At 33.7% G+C, this 14,849-nt stretch overlaps 1 protein-coding gene across 3 annotated transcripts in view; it reads left to right on the plus strand.

Annotated features, from left to right (window-relative positions):
- The window catches only part of STX17 (syntaxin 17), a 69,816-nt gene that overhangs the window by 36,221 nt on the left and 18,746 nt on the right, over positions 1-14,849 (plus strand). For all 3 annotated transcript variants that reach the window (XM_024252010.3, XM_054520369.2, XM_063714020.1), the window contains exon 4: positions 10,532-10,757. In XM_024252010.3, the coding sequence (XP_024107778.1) occupies positions 10,532-10,757 (226 nt within the window). The remainder of the gene's footprint in view (positions 1-10,531; positions 10,758-14,849) is intronic.

The following is a 14,849-nucleotide window of genomic DNA, read 5'->3' on the forward strand; positions in this document are numbered from 1 at the left end:
GCATAATGATTTGAAAACTTCATTTTTTTTTCCCAGCATTGATTGCTCTATAGTGCTACTTTTGTCATAAGTCAAGTGCATATATGTTTGGGTTGTTTCTGGGCTGTTTCACTGTGTATTTGTCTATTGCACTAATGCCATACTCTCTTAATTACTATGGCTTTATAATGAGTTTTGATATCTAATAGAGGAAGTTCTCGTACTTTCTTCTTCGTAAGTGATTTGGATAGTCTCAGCCCTGTGCATTTTCATATACGTTTTAGAATCAGCTTATCAAGTTTCACCAAAACAAAACAAATTATCAATTAACCTTTTGCAAATTTATTTAATTTATTGAATCCCTGTATTTGTTTTTGTTTGTTCATTTGTTTGTTTCTTTGTTTTGCGACGCAGTCTCGCTCTGTCACCCAGGCTGGAGTGCAGTGGCGCAATCTCTGCTCACTGCAAGCTCCGCCTCCTGGATTCAAGTGATTCTCCTGCCTCAGCCTCCCGAGTAGCTAGGACTACAGGCGCATACCACCTCGCCCGGCTGATTTTTGTTTTTGTTTTTGTTTTTTTGAGTTGGAGTCTCACTCTGTCACCCAGGCTGGAGTGCAGTGGCGCAATCTTGGCTCATTGCAACCTCCACCTCCTGGGTTCAAGCAATTCTCCTGCTTCAGCCTCCCGAGTAGCTGGGACTACAGGTGCAAACCACCACGCCTGGCTAATTTTTGTATTTCTTAGTAGAGACAGGATTTCACCATGTTGGCCAGGTTGGTCTCAAACTCCTGACCTCGAGTGATCTGCCCACCTTGGCCTCCCAAAGTGCTGAGATTACAGGCGTGCGCCACTGCACCTGACCAAATCTCTATATTTGAATAAAAGTTACATCTTTGCAATATTGAATCCTCCAATCCATGACCATATTTTATTGTTTTATCTTTTATATGAAGCTAGATTTAAATTGCTGATGTTTCTTTAGGATTTTAAAATCTTGTTTATAGTGCATGAGACTAGTCTGAATTTTTCTTTATTCTTAATCTTCTTAAGTTTCGTTTCAAGGTCGTGCTATCATAAAGAGTTAGAGGATGGTCTTTTTCTGTGCCTTTGAAGAATTTGTGTAATTCTTTAAATTCTTTAAATATTTGGTAGAATTGGCCAGTAAAACTATCAGGCTGGGCTTTTTCTTTGTTTGTTTGTTTAGTTGGTTTTCGTTTTGTGTGGCGAGGAAGAGAGACTTCAAAATATACATTCAATTTCTTTAATAATTATATGACTATTTTGGTTTCTGTTTGTCAGTTTGATAAGTTATAGTCTAATTATTTCATCTAAGTTTTCTAATTTATTGGCATAAATTTTTTCAGAATATTTTATTTTTTAATTCTGCAAGATCAGTAGTAATGCCATTTTTCATTTCTGATTTTGGTTATTTATGCCTTCTCTATTTTTTAAAATTATTTTTCAGTGAGGTTTATCAATTTTCTTAGTCTTCCCAAAAATCTAGTTTTGGCTTTGTTAATCTATTGTATTATGTTTGTTTTTCTGTTTCATCAAATTTATTTTTACATCTTTATTATTTTCTCCCTTCTACTTTTTTTGCAATTGTTTTTACTATTTTCTAGTTTCTTGTGATGGATTTTCAGTCTACTAATTTCCAACCTTTTTTCTTTTCTAATACATATATATATATATATATATATATATATATATATATATATGCAGTTACAGCTATAAATTTTTATTACTTTAGCTGCCTGTAGGTTTAAATATGCATTATTTTTCTTTTCATTCAGGTCAAAGCGTTTTTTTTTAGACGGAGTTTCACTCTTGTTGCTCAGGCTGGAGTGCAATGGTGCAATCTTGGCTCACTGCAACCTCCACCTCTCGGGTTCAAAAGATTCTCCTGCCTCAGCCTCCCAAGTAGCTGGGATTACAGGTGCCCACCACCACACCCAGCTAATTTTTTGTATTTTTAGTAGAGACGGGGTTTCACCATGTTTTTCAGGCTGGTCTCGAACTCCTGACCTCAGATGAACTGCCCTTCTCAGCTTCCCAAAATGTTAGGATTACAGGCATGAGCCACTGTGCCCAGCCAGCATTTTTAATTTCCATTGTGATTTCTTCTTTGACTTGTGGGTTATTTAGAAATATGTCTTCCTTCATTATTGGTCATGAAATGTTTATAGATATATTTTATTAATGATTTCAAGTTTAATTTTATTATGATCAGAGTATATGGTCTGTATGATATCAGTGTCAATATTTTTGAAATTTGTCAAAACTTCCTTTAAGACTTAGTATATAATCAATTTTTATAAATGTTCTCCATGTGTATTTGTATGTTTTTTTTATTATTATTATACTTTAAGTTTTAGGGTACATGTGCACAATGTGCAGGTTAGTTACATATGTATACATGTGCCATGCTGGTGTGCTGCACCCATTAACTCGTCATTTAGCATTAGGTATATCTCCTAATGCTATCCCTCCCCCCTCCCCCCACCCCACAACAGGCCCCAGAGTGTGATGTTCCCCTTCCTGTGTCCATGTGTTCTCATTGTTCAATTCCCATCTATGAGTGAGAAGATACGGTGTTTGGTTTTTTGTCCTTGCGATAGTTTACTGAGAATGATGGTTTCCAATTTCATCCATGTCCCTACAAAAGACAAGAACTCATCATTTTTTATGGCTGCATAGTATTCCATGGTGTATATATGCCACATTTTCTTAATCCAGTCTATCATTGTTGGACATTTGGGTTGGTTCCAAGTCTTTGCTATTGTGAATCATGCCGCAATAAACATACGTGTGCGTGTGTCTTTATAGCAGCAAGATTTATAGTCCTTTGGGTGTATACCCAGTAATGGGATGGCTGGGTCAAAAGGTATTTCTAGTTCTAGATCCCTGAGGAATCGCTACACTGACTTCCACAATGGTTGAACTAGTTTACAGTCCCACCAACAGTGTAAAAGTGTTCCTATTTCTCCACATCCTCTCCAGCACCTGTTGTTTCCTGACTTTTTAATGATTGCCATTGTAACTGGTGTGAGATGGTATCTCATTGTGGTTTTGATTTGCATTTCTCTGATGGGCAGTGATGATGAGCATTTTTTCTTGTGTCTTTTGTCTGCATAAATGTCTTCTTTTGAGAAGTGTCTATTCATATCCTTTGCCCACTTTTTGATGGGGTTGTTTGTTTTTTTCTTGTAAATTTGTTGGAGTTCATTGTAGATTCTGGATATTAGCCCTTTGTCAGATGAATAGATTGCAAAAATTTTCTCCCATTTTGTAGGTTGCCTGTTCACTCTGATGGTAGTTTCTTTTGCTGTGCAGAAGCTCTTGAGTTTAATTAGATCCCATTTGTCAATTTTGGCTTTTGTTGCCATTGCTTTTGGTGTTTTAGACATGAAGTCCTTGCCCATGCCTATGTCCTGAATGGTAATGCCTAGGTTTTCTTCTAGGGTTTTTATGGTTTTAGGTCTAATGTTTAAGTCTTTAATCCATCTTGAATTAATTTTTGTATAAGGTGTAAGGAAGGGATCCAGTTTCAGCTTTCTACATATGGCTAGCCAGTTTTCCCAGCACCATTTATTAAATAGGGAATCCTTTCCCCATTTCTTGTTTTTGTCAGGTTTGTCAAAGATCAGATAGTTGTAGATATGCGGTGTTATTTCTGAGGGCTCTGTTCTGTTCCATTGATCTATATCTCTGTTTTGGTACCAGTACCATGCTGTTTTGGTTACTGTAGCCTTGTAGTATAGTTTGAAGTCAGGTAGTGTGATGCCTCCAGCTTTGTTCTTTTGGCTTAGGATTGACTTGGTGATGCGGGCTCTTTTTTGGTTCCATATGAATTTTAAAGTAGTTTTTTCCAATTCTGTGAAGAAAGTCATTGGTAGCTTGATGGGGATGGCATTGAATCTATAAATTACCTTGGGCAGTATGGCCATTTTCACGACATTGATTCTTCCTACCCATGAGCATGGAATGTTCTTCCATTTGTTTGTATCCTCTTTTATTTCATTGAGCAGTGGTTTGTAGTTCTCCTTGAAGAGGTCCTTCACGTCCCTTGTAAGTTGGATTCCTAAGTATTTTATTCTCTTTGAAGAAATTGTGAATGGGAATTCACTCATGATTTGGCTCTCTTTGTCTGTTATTGGTGTATAAGAATGCTTGTGATTTTTGTACATTGATTTTGTATCCTGAGACTTTGCTGAGGTTGCTTATCAGCTTAAGGAGATTTTGGGCTGAGACAATAGGGTTTTCTAGGCATACAATCACGTCATCTGCAAACAGGGACAATTTGACTTCCTCTTTTCCTAATTGAATACCCTTTATTTCCTTCTCCTGCCTAATTGCCCTGGCCAGAACTTCCAACACTATGTTGAATAGGAGTGGTGAGGGAGGGCATCCCTGTCTTGTGCCAGTTTTCAAAGGGAATGCTTCCAGTTTTTGCCCATTCAGTACGATATTGGCTGTGGGTTTGTCATAGATAGCTCTTATTATTTTGAGATACGTCCCATCAATACTTAATTTATTGAGAGTTTTTAGCATGAAGAGTTGTTGAATTTTGTCATGTTGTATTCTCACCTGGTTGGGTATAATGTTCTATATAATTTATATCTAGTTTGTGTTAAACTTATTGTTCAAATCCTCTATATTAACTTATATCCTTTTGTCCATTTGTTCTGTTAATTACTTAAAGGTGTTAAAGCCTTCCCTTGTGATTGTGGATTTGTTTAAATTTTTCTTTATAGTTCTTGTCCGGTTTTGCATTATATGTATTGTGGGTATGTTATTAGGTATACTTAACTTAGTTATTATTATATATTCCTGGTACAGATATTATAAAGTGATTCTCTTTATTTTTAGTAATGTTTTGGCTTTAAAGTCTGTTTTTTCTAATATTGCTACAGCAGGTTTTCTTTGGAGAGGAAGTGTTAGGGTTAAAGTGGTTTATCTTTTTCATCTTCTTACATTGAACCATTCTTTCTTTACGTTTTAGATACAATCACTTAAGTTTTTTAAAATTCAGTCTATAAATCTTTATCCTATAACTGGAATATTTATTTCATTTTTATTTAATGTAATTATTGATGTATTTAGGTTTAAATCTTTCACTTTATTGTGTGCTTTCTATTTCTTACACATATTTTTAAAATCTCCATATTCATTTTCTTTTGTATTGATCTTGTTTTTTTTAATTTATCTAATTTTTTCCTTTCTAGTTTAGGAACTACATTTGAGCCTCCTCCAAGGATTTCACCAACTGTGGAACAAAATTTTTTTTTTTTTTAAATGGATGGTTGTGGCCGGGTGTGGTGGCTTACGCCTGTAATCCCAGCACTTTGGGAGGCTGAGGTGGGTGGATCACCTGAGGTCAGGAGTTCGAGACCAACCTGGCTAATATGGTGAAACCCCATCTCTACTAAAATACAAAAAAAGTAGCTGGGCGTGGTGGCTGGCGCCTGTAATACCAGCTACTCGGGAGGCCGAGGCAGGCGAATCACTTAAACCTGGGAGGTGGAGGTTGCAGTGAGCCAAAATCATGCCACTGCACTCCAGCCTGGGCGATAGAGCAAGACTCCATCTCAAAAAAAAAAAAAAAAAAAAAAAAAAAAAAGAATGGATAGTTGCATCTGTACTGACTCTTTGGCTTGTCACTATTCTCTATAAAAATACAGTATAACAACTATTTATGTAGTATTTACATTGTATTAGGTATTATAAGTAATCTAGCAATAACTTAAACTATACAGGAGGATATTCATAGGTTATATGCAAATACTACACCATTTTATATAAGGGTTTGAACATCTATGGATTTTGGGTATTTGCAGGGAGTCCTGGAACCAATCCTCTGTGGATACCAAGGAATAAATGTATATACTTTTACTAAAAATTACAACATACATCTTTGACTTAGAGGTACAGATAATATCAGTTCCTTAGACTGTTTTAGTTCCATGTGTGCCCTGCAGCTTAAATGCTACTTTTATATAAATATTTCTAAACCCCACAGACATTATTATTGTTTTAGTAGAGTTACTGGTCATCTAGATTTACCCACTTTTTAGCTGATTTTCATTCCTGTTCATTTCTTTTTGCATTTCCAACTTTATGTCTGGGATTAATTGTTATGTTTGAAGATCACCATTTAATATTTCTCTTACTGTGTGTTATTGACTGAGGCAAATTCTCTCAGCTTTTGTTTGTCTAAAAATATTTTTATTTTACCTGTGGTCTTGAAAGATATTTTTGCAGCATATAGAACTTTAGGTTGATAGTAATTTGCTTTCTATACTTTGAATATATTGTTCCATTGTCTTTAGGCTTTCGTTATTGCTGTTGAGAAGTCATATTAAAATCTTACTGTTTCTTTGCAAGAAACTCTTGTCTCTAGCTGCTTTTAGACATCTTTTCTCCTTTTTCTTTCTTCTGACTAGGTGTATTTTTCCTTTTATTTATTCTTCTCAGGATTTGTTGACCTTGAATTGTGGATGGATGTTTTTCTTCAATGTTTTGAAAATTCTGAGTCATTATTCAAATTCATTTTCCGTCTTCTTCTGGAATTCTAAGTAAATGTATATTGTACCCTTTTCTAACTATATCTTCTGTATTTCTTAACTTTTCTTCTGTATTTTTTACTTTCCTTGTTTCTTTTTTACATAGTTTCTTCAGATCTGTTTTCCAGTTTATATCTTTCTTGAACTGGGCCTAATATGAAGCTAAACTCAATTATTAAATTCTTTTGGACATTATTTTAAAATTATAGAATATTCATTAAAAAACCTATATGTTGCTTTTTATAGTTTCCAATTTTCTGCTAAATTTTCAAGCTTTATTTTTATGCCTTTGAACAAAATAACTATAGTTTTATAGACTACATTTGCTCATTCCCTCATTACATGTCCTTTTGGATGTTTCTGTTGCCTGTTTTTGCTGTTTCTTCCTCATGCTGCATATGTCCTCATGTGCTTGGTAATCTTTGATTGATTGGTGGACATTGTATTTGAAACATTATTTATAGAAATTATTTGAAGCTAGGGATGATGTTATCTTCCTCCAGATATTTTCATTTGCTCTTCTAAGCCCCTGGGGGCACTAACTTTCCAAGATTATCTTTATCCAATTTTAGAGCTTAAGGTTTTTTAAGAGCTACTCGAGACTGGAGGCCAGTCTGTAGTTCATGCAAGGGCTGCTTTATTTTAGGATTACCTTTGTTCCTAGGGTGGAGCTCTGACGACCCCAGCCGAAAGTACCAGAGTCCTTATACTTAGCAAGTCTTGGCATTGAAATTTTAATCCAAACTTTATGAGTTTGTATTCTGGTATGCAAATACTCCCAAAGCAAATGTGGCCCTGAGTTCAGGACTCACCTCTCTAGATTTCCATCTTTGCCCAGTTCTTGTCCTATAGTTACTTACTATCTTGTTTGCTTTATGGTACTTTTCAAGTTTTTTTTTTTTTTTTTCTTTTGGTTTGTTTTGTGATTTGATTTTTGTTCAACTTTTGAAGTAGCCATTAGTGGGAAGGTTAGTCTGAATCACCTAGTCTGCTGTTTTCAGAAGCAGAAACACCTGACTTTATGTTCTTCACATATGGTTTTACCATCCTGTTCCCTTTATTTGATTTTAGAGAGATTCCCTAGTTGCCCTATCCAATGTAGCTCCTAACTACATGTGACTGTTGAGCACTTAAAATGTAGCCAGTTTGAACTGAGATGTGCTGTGAATGTAAAATATATACCAGATTTCTAAGACTTACTACAAATAAAACAATTTAAAAGATTTTATTAATAAGTTTTATAATTCCATATTAAAATAGTATTTTAGCTATATTAGGTTAAATAAAAATATTATTAAAATTAATTTCCCATGTTTTTACTTTTTTAATGTAATTTTAAAAATTTTTAAATTACATATGTGGCTTGTGTGTGTTGATTTGCATTATATTTGTGTTGGATGGTGTTTGCTATGCAGTAAAGTAGTTAGAACACAAGATCTTTGGTCTGGATTTGATTCTTGCCTATACTATTTACTAGCAGTGTAATCTTGGGCTACTTTTTGAACTTCTTGCTTTAATTTTCTCTTCTATAAAATGAGAATAATAGTAATATCCATTTCAAAGATATATTGTGAGGGGAAGATAAAAGACGTAAAGCTGTCAGCACAATGGATAACTTTAAGTGTTGATAAAAATTTAGCCATTATTTATGTTTTTGTTATTATTGTTGCTATTATAGTATCAGATTTTATACTTCAGTGGGTTTTTTCTTTCTCTCCCTCAAAATTTTCCACATTACTTATAGTAATAGAGTTCTTAGCTGGATACTGTAATTTGGGGACAGACATATGTACAAATTATATAAGAGAGGAAGATGTCACAAACGCTCATTAAGTTTGGCTGTAGAAAATTTTTAATGCTTCTCCAAGATAATATTACCTAAAATATTTCTGTAGACTGGCAACTATATAACCAAGCTTTATAATTAGGGTCCAGAAAGGAGTCACATAGCCAGGAAATGGTGGTGTGTTGGAAACAGTATTGTTCTGGGACTTGAGGCCTGGGCTATAGTCCTAATTCTGCCACTGTGTTTGTCTAGACTCCAGTTTCCTTATTGTAAAATTGTGAGGTTGTATTAGATGCTCACTTATGCCCCCTTTAAGGTTATATAATTTTAACATATTAATACCTACATTTCACATATTTTGAATCTACAGTTTAATTATCCTTAGGTTTTTCAGCTCATATTAGAATGGTAAGAGACTGAAGATAAGGTTACAGGAAGTATAGTGTCATGGTAAGATAAAGGCACAATTTTTTCACTCAGAAAAATCTTACAAGATGCTTTAGGTTGTAACTAAACTTTTTTTTTTTCTAGGATTGACTTTAATTTTACTACAGTAAAATGGAAACTTTAGATTGTATTATATTAAGATACTATATAGATAGGCATTATGATTATAGTTTAGTGGAAAGATTGCTGGCCCTATTGGAATACCTGGGTTTTAACCCCAGTTTTGCCACTAGATAACTAAGTAAATCCTAAACAGATTTTTTTTTTGTTTTGCTTTTTTTCATATGTAATAATTTGGACTGTAATAATATAACACCTCACTCAGAGTATGCACTTGAAAAATTAATTCTTACTTACTGGTCTCTCTACTGTATAGGATTTGCATTAATATTGTGAAAACACTTTAGGGGAAAATAATTTAAAATATATGAATAGACATATAACTTTTCTTTGATTATTTTTGCAAATTTGTTCTATTTAATCTTAAAGGGATTGTTTCTTTGTTTTCAAAGTATAGACCATTGAGAAAGAGGGAAAGCTCCCCAGTGTATTTTATGAAGCTAGCACAACCTTAAACCTGTTAAAGCACGTTTAAACCTAGTAAAGATAGTATAAATACACAAACTGTGTACATGCACACATGTATACACACACACACACCCCTATGTGCTAAAAGTTTCAAATAAAATACTAGCAAATGAATTCAGCATTGTATTTAAAAATTATATATATTGACTAGAAAGGCTTTATCCCAGGAATATAAAGATGACTCTACACTACAAAATCTGTACATAATTCATTATAGCAACATATTAGAGGAAAATTTATGACTAAGCCAGTAGGTATTTCTCAAAAAGAAGGAAAATCATTTGATAAAAATCTAACAACTTCATTCATAGGGAAGTGCAGAGTAAAGCAACAGTGAGATGACATAAAGGACTGGCAGCATGTGAAGAAACAGGCAATCATACTTCGATGCTAGTGTGAAGTGTTACTGCTTTTTGGGAAAAAACAAGAATAGCTTCTGAAATAAAAATGCACATTATCATTTGAATATTCCTGTTTCTGGGAGTCTTTCCTACACAAAATAATATATTAATATTAGTGTATACTATAGTGTTAATATATACTAATATAGTAAATTAGGACTTATATGCAAGGATATTTGTTTCATAGTTTGTAATAACTAAAAATTAGGAACAACATGAATGTTGATCTCCGAAGGAGTGACTGAGTAAATTATTCTACACTTACATCGTGGAATATAGTGTAACCATTGAGCAGGAGGGATAATATTGTTGAGTATGGAATGACAAATTATAGATTACTGTGTATAATGTAATCCATTTTTTTAATAAAAAGGGAGAAGCCTTATATATGTTAAATGTGTGCATGAGCCGTGAGAAATGTGTGGGAGTATTGGGTTAAGAGGGGGTGGGATAGGTGAAGTGAGAATATCATTTTTATTTCATAACGCTTCTGTAGTGTTTGATTTATTGTGAAGAGCATTTATCTTTGTATAACCACATTTAATGAAGGAAAAATGCTAAATAAATTCAAAGTATGAGCATGTGGGTTCCAAAGATGCTGCATTTGGCCAGCCAGAGACATGGAAAATGTAAAAGTATTATGCTACACCTTCTATTGTGGAGATATTTGTTATAATTTCCATCCACAACTATTATAACATTACTTCTGAAAAGAAAGATATTTTATACTAAGAAATGGTGGCATTAATGATTTTTTTCTTTTATAGCAACTCCGATCCAATATCCGAGAAATTGAGAAACTTTGTTTGAAAGTCCGAAAGGATGACCTAGTACTTCTGAAGAGAATGATAGATCCTGTTAAAGAAGAAGCATCAGCAGCAACAGCAGAATTTCTCCAACTCCATTTGGAATCTGTAGAAGAACTTAAGAAGCAATTTAATGATGAAGAAACTTTGCTACAGCCTCCTTTGACCAGATCCATGACTGTTGGTGGTAACGTATTGCACTAAGTCTTATTCTCAATCACAGTGGTGCAGTTAATTAAAGCTCACCTCCTTGAGTAGATACTGAATTATCTATAGGTCTTCAAGGACCATTCGCTATCCCAATATGCTGAGTCCTTGGACCCTGATCAGTGTTCCTGGAAATGTGTACCCTGGATATTTTGCAGAATAAAAAATTTGAGGCTACGCTTATGAAGTGGGACTTCAGGGAAAGTACCCGTTTGTCTATTTATTGAAGAGAAATTTAAATATATTTCCTAAGGATAATGTCATTCTTGTCTGCAGAGTACTCTTTACTCCTTTCCAGGTGCAGGGGTGACCTCTTTAGGCATGCTTTTTTTTCTTAAGCATTCTGATTTTCAGAGGGGATGTTAGATCTGTCTTTCAGCCAAGTTCTCTGAATAACTGACAACATTAAGTAATCTACAATGGGAGTTAAGCCATCATCCTCTGTGAAGTGATACTCACAGAAGTAAGAAACAGCACTGTGAAATTTGTCATTACATCTCTTCTAAGGATGTAATTGATAATTGCTGATCACATTATAATAATGTCTTTAATTCTGAAAATATTCTTGGCTTAATACATAGTAGTACTTCGAAGTAGCTGGTCTTTTTTTTTTTTTTTTTATCTTTTGGGTATTCAGTGGAATGACTGATAAGGTTTTCCTACTTAAATTGTTTACTAGAAAGCTTAGAGCCAAAATTTTTAGCCACCAAAAGTCAAATTTTTAAACCTATCCTAGCTTTGTTTTATAACTACTGCCCTTGTTTTCTTTTTTGTTTTAGTGTTTCTCTTTTGTTAGTAACTTGTCTCATCTTGTTATATTTTATAAATTATTCTAAGCTACCTTTAATCCTTACGGAAAAGGTGGAGTATAAGTAAGTTACAAATTAGAATAGAATCTTAGAGATGTTACATGCCCATTTTTTCTTTTTTTATTTACTCAGGGCACTCCTGCATCACTATCTCCAAAGCCAGATTATTTTTAATTTTATATTTTCAGTGCTAATGATCCAGTAATTTATAGAGAGATTAAAAAAAACTTTTGGAAGAAACGTTTAGGCCACTAGTCAGAGTTTCTGGGTAATCTTGCTTTTGTTGTAGCCTTAGTACCTAGCACAATGCTTGGCACATAATGGACCTAAATGTTTTATAAACATAAATACATAAATATCTTTTTAGAGACAACTTTGTAATTTCACATGCGCTGTAATCACCTCACTCTGTGGATAACCAGTACCGTAAATGTTTTTGAGAGAAGGAGATGCTAGCCCTCAATCCTTGGTTGAAAAGTATTTGGGAAGAATACTTTTTGATAGTTTGTAATTACTGTTTCATTATTCTGTTCATCTACAGTTATTGCTGCCATGTTGGTGAGGTTGAAGGCTGTTTTTATCACTTAGTGCAAACTGGTGCTTTATGTGCACATGTGGAGTAACTGGGTTTTATAGTTCCATGTGATTAAGGGCTCATCTTATGTACCCAGACATTGTGATAGTTGTGATGGTAATAATAACTGTGAAGATAACCTGGATTTTCTGGAAAGAGTAACTAACATGAATCTCTTTGCTACTTAGCTTTGAATTGCCTATCTCTAGCAATTAAAAATTTGGAGTTTTGTCTGAGAGTTTTCTCACAGTATTTTAATATCCTAATACTTGCTTTAATTTGCATTTTGTTATTTCATTATTTGTGTTACTACCAGTAGAACTGTTTGGGATCAACAACTTTGGGCTTACATGTCATCAGAGAAATTGGGTGATTATTATTAATAGAAAAAGGCAGTTTACCCAGTTTGCTGGCAGTTAACTTTCTCCATAGGAAGCTGATTGGTATATAAAAAAAAAATTCGGCAGATTTTGAAGAAGTATGTGCATAAAGGAAATGAAAAAATTGGAGCAGAGCCAGAGAATGAGGGAGAAGAAATAGCAGGTGAAATTCACTTCCCAATTCTCTTGATTCTCAAACTTCTCAGTTCACCAAATGGGCTACTAAAGACCTAATTACTAGGAGAAAACTAAAAAATTAAATCTCTATAACTAGTGTTGATTTGGTTGAGACAGTCATTCTATTAATAAAATCAATACCTAGGTTATACCTAAAACAGTGTATAGAATTTCAAATTCTGAATAGTCTGCTTGTCATAGTGTGCTTTCACTATTAATCCACTGCCAACATAAAGCAATTAAAAAACTACTGTCTCACCAAGTGTGAGAGTTTCTACTATATTGCCTCAAATCCAGAAATATTATTAATAAATAAGAGAATGGAAAAGGAAATGAATAATGAAAGGAAAGCAAGTAACTAATTTACATAAGACTTTAATAGTGGGGTAGGAATTGAGTTTGCTCCATATTTGGTCTTCTTCTAGCTGTAGACTGTTTTTGTCATTCTACATGTTTTTATTCTATGCTCTCCAGTTTTTCCTTATTTTTGCTTTAGATACTCGTTATAGTAGCAACAGCCTATATGGAAAATCTGTTTTATTGCATAGAAGTTAAGTGCCTTAAAATACTTTTTACTTTACAAATTCAATCTGATTCTAAATAAATTGGTTGGAAACATCAGCAGAGATTCAGAAGCAATGTTGCCACATTTCCATGAGTAAGATCAAAAATACAAAAATAGTTTTTCATTTACAGATAGAAATAACAAGTAGAATAGGATGTTTTATGTTCTCTGGAGAATGAAAGAAGCTTATTAAGTTTAGGGATAAGCTGTGATGATTTTGCTGTTTCTTTTGTCCAGATTCTGAGAGTTCCTAAAGCAAATCTTCTCTGCCAATCTTCTTGATCTGAGAAACTCCCTTCTGTCTCACTTGTGTGTCTGGTTTCATTTTTAGCATATTGCTTTCCACCAAGTGAAGTGAGGAGCCTCCAAATCTGATTTGTATTTGGAAAGGTGATTCAAGTCATACAGAGTGAATCAGTGCTTCTCTCCATTTTTGTCTTTCTTTACTCTCCGGACACACACTTCAGTAACGCAAAAGGAACAGAATCTTATTACATTTTAAACAAATATTCACAAAAGAAAAGAATATAATCTTAAAACTGCTGGGAACTTCAGACCAGCATATTGAATTTGATGAAATTTAGATTTTTATCACAGGTATATACATGTACTGAACAGTTTTATGAAACATGTAGATGGTTTGTATTATATGATTCAGAAGATGTATTTTCTATTGGTTTTAATTCTTTTTAAAGTCTTCATTTGCAGCTGAGTTAAGCCATGCTTAGAAGTAATTTTATTTTGATAGATAGGCTTATATAGATGATCAGTAAATTAATTTCACTATTTTTAAACTATCAGAACTGGAAAACATTTCAGCAATGCTTTTGAATTAATTTAGATTTATAATAAAACTTTTTCTTATGTGGTGAAGGTTAGTGGAAGTTTTTATATACTATAATTCTTGGTAAAATCATTGCTGTTCATAAAGTATGGAGAAAGAGGGAAATAATACTTGGATATATATAAAAGGGAAAAGTCTTATGTTATTTCGTTTATTTCTCACTTCAACTAAACCAACGATAAGGTTTTAAAACCAATCCTGGGGTTTAAAAAACAGTGGTGAGTGATAGGTCCTATGTTCTACTTGCCCTTCATGCTTCTGGTTTGTGTGTGGGTGGGAGTACCTGAGATGATTATGTTACATGAAACAGTTGCAATTTTTTACTTCTGTAGACAGATCTAAAGTTCTTCAGCTTTCTTTCCTGAAACTGTACTCTATCTCAGCATTTTGCCTTATCACGTCCATAGCAGTTCGTAAAAGTTCAAAGGATCATCACTGAGGTAGTGATTTTAAATGCAAGCTGGAATAAATGAATTATGGAAATTGTAGAAATCAAAAGATTTGCTTTAATTGATAGTCATGCCTTGAATTGATTAGCGAAGTTTAGAGTTTTAAGTTTACATCAGGGTTTTTTATGGAAGAGAACAGACCTCTTTGTTCTAAGACTCTATTTGAACTAAGATGCGTACGTAGTTTGGTTTCAAGTGAGACGTAAATGACTTAAACATTTTTATTCTTTACTGAGGGAAATCTTTTATGTTTGTTTAAAATGTCAAACATTTC

The sequence above is a fragment of the Pongo abelii genome, chromosome 13, assembly GCF_028885655.2.
Source record: "Pongo abelii isolate AG06213 chromosome 13, NHGRI_mPonAbe1-v2.0_pri, whole genome shotgun sequence".
Taxonomy (NCBI): domain Eukaryota; kingdom Metazoa; phylum Chordata; class Mammalia; order Primates; family Hominidae; genus Pongo; species Pongo abelii.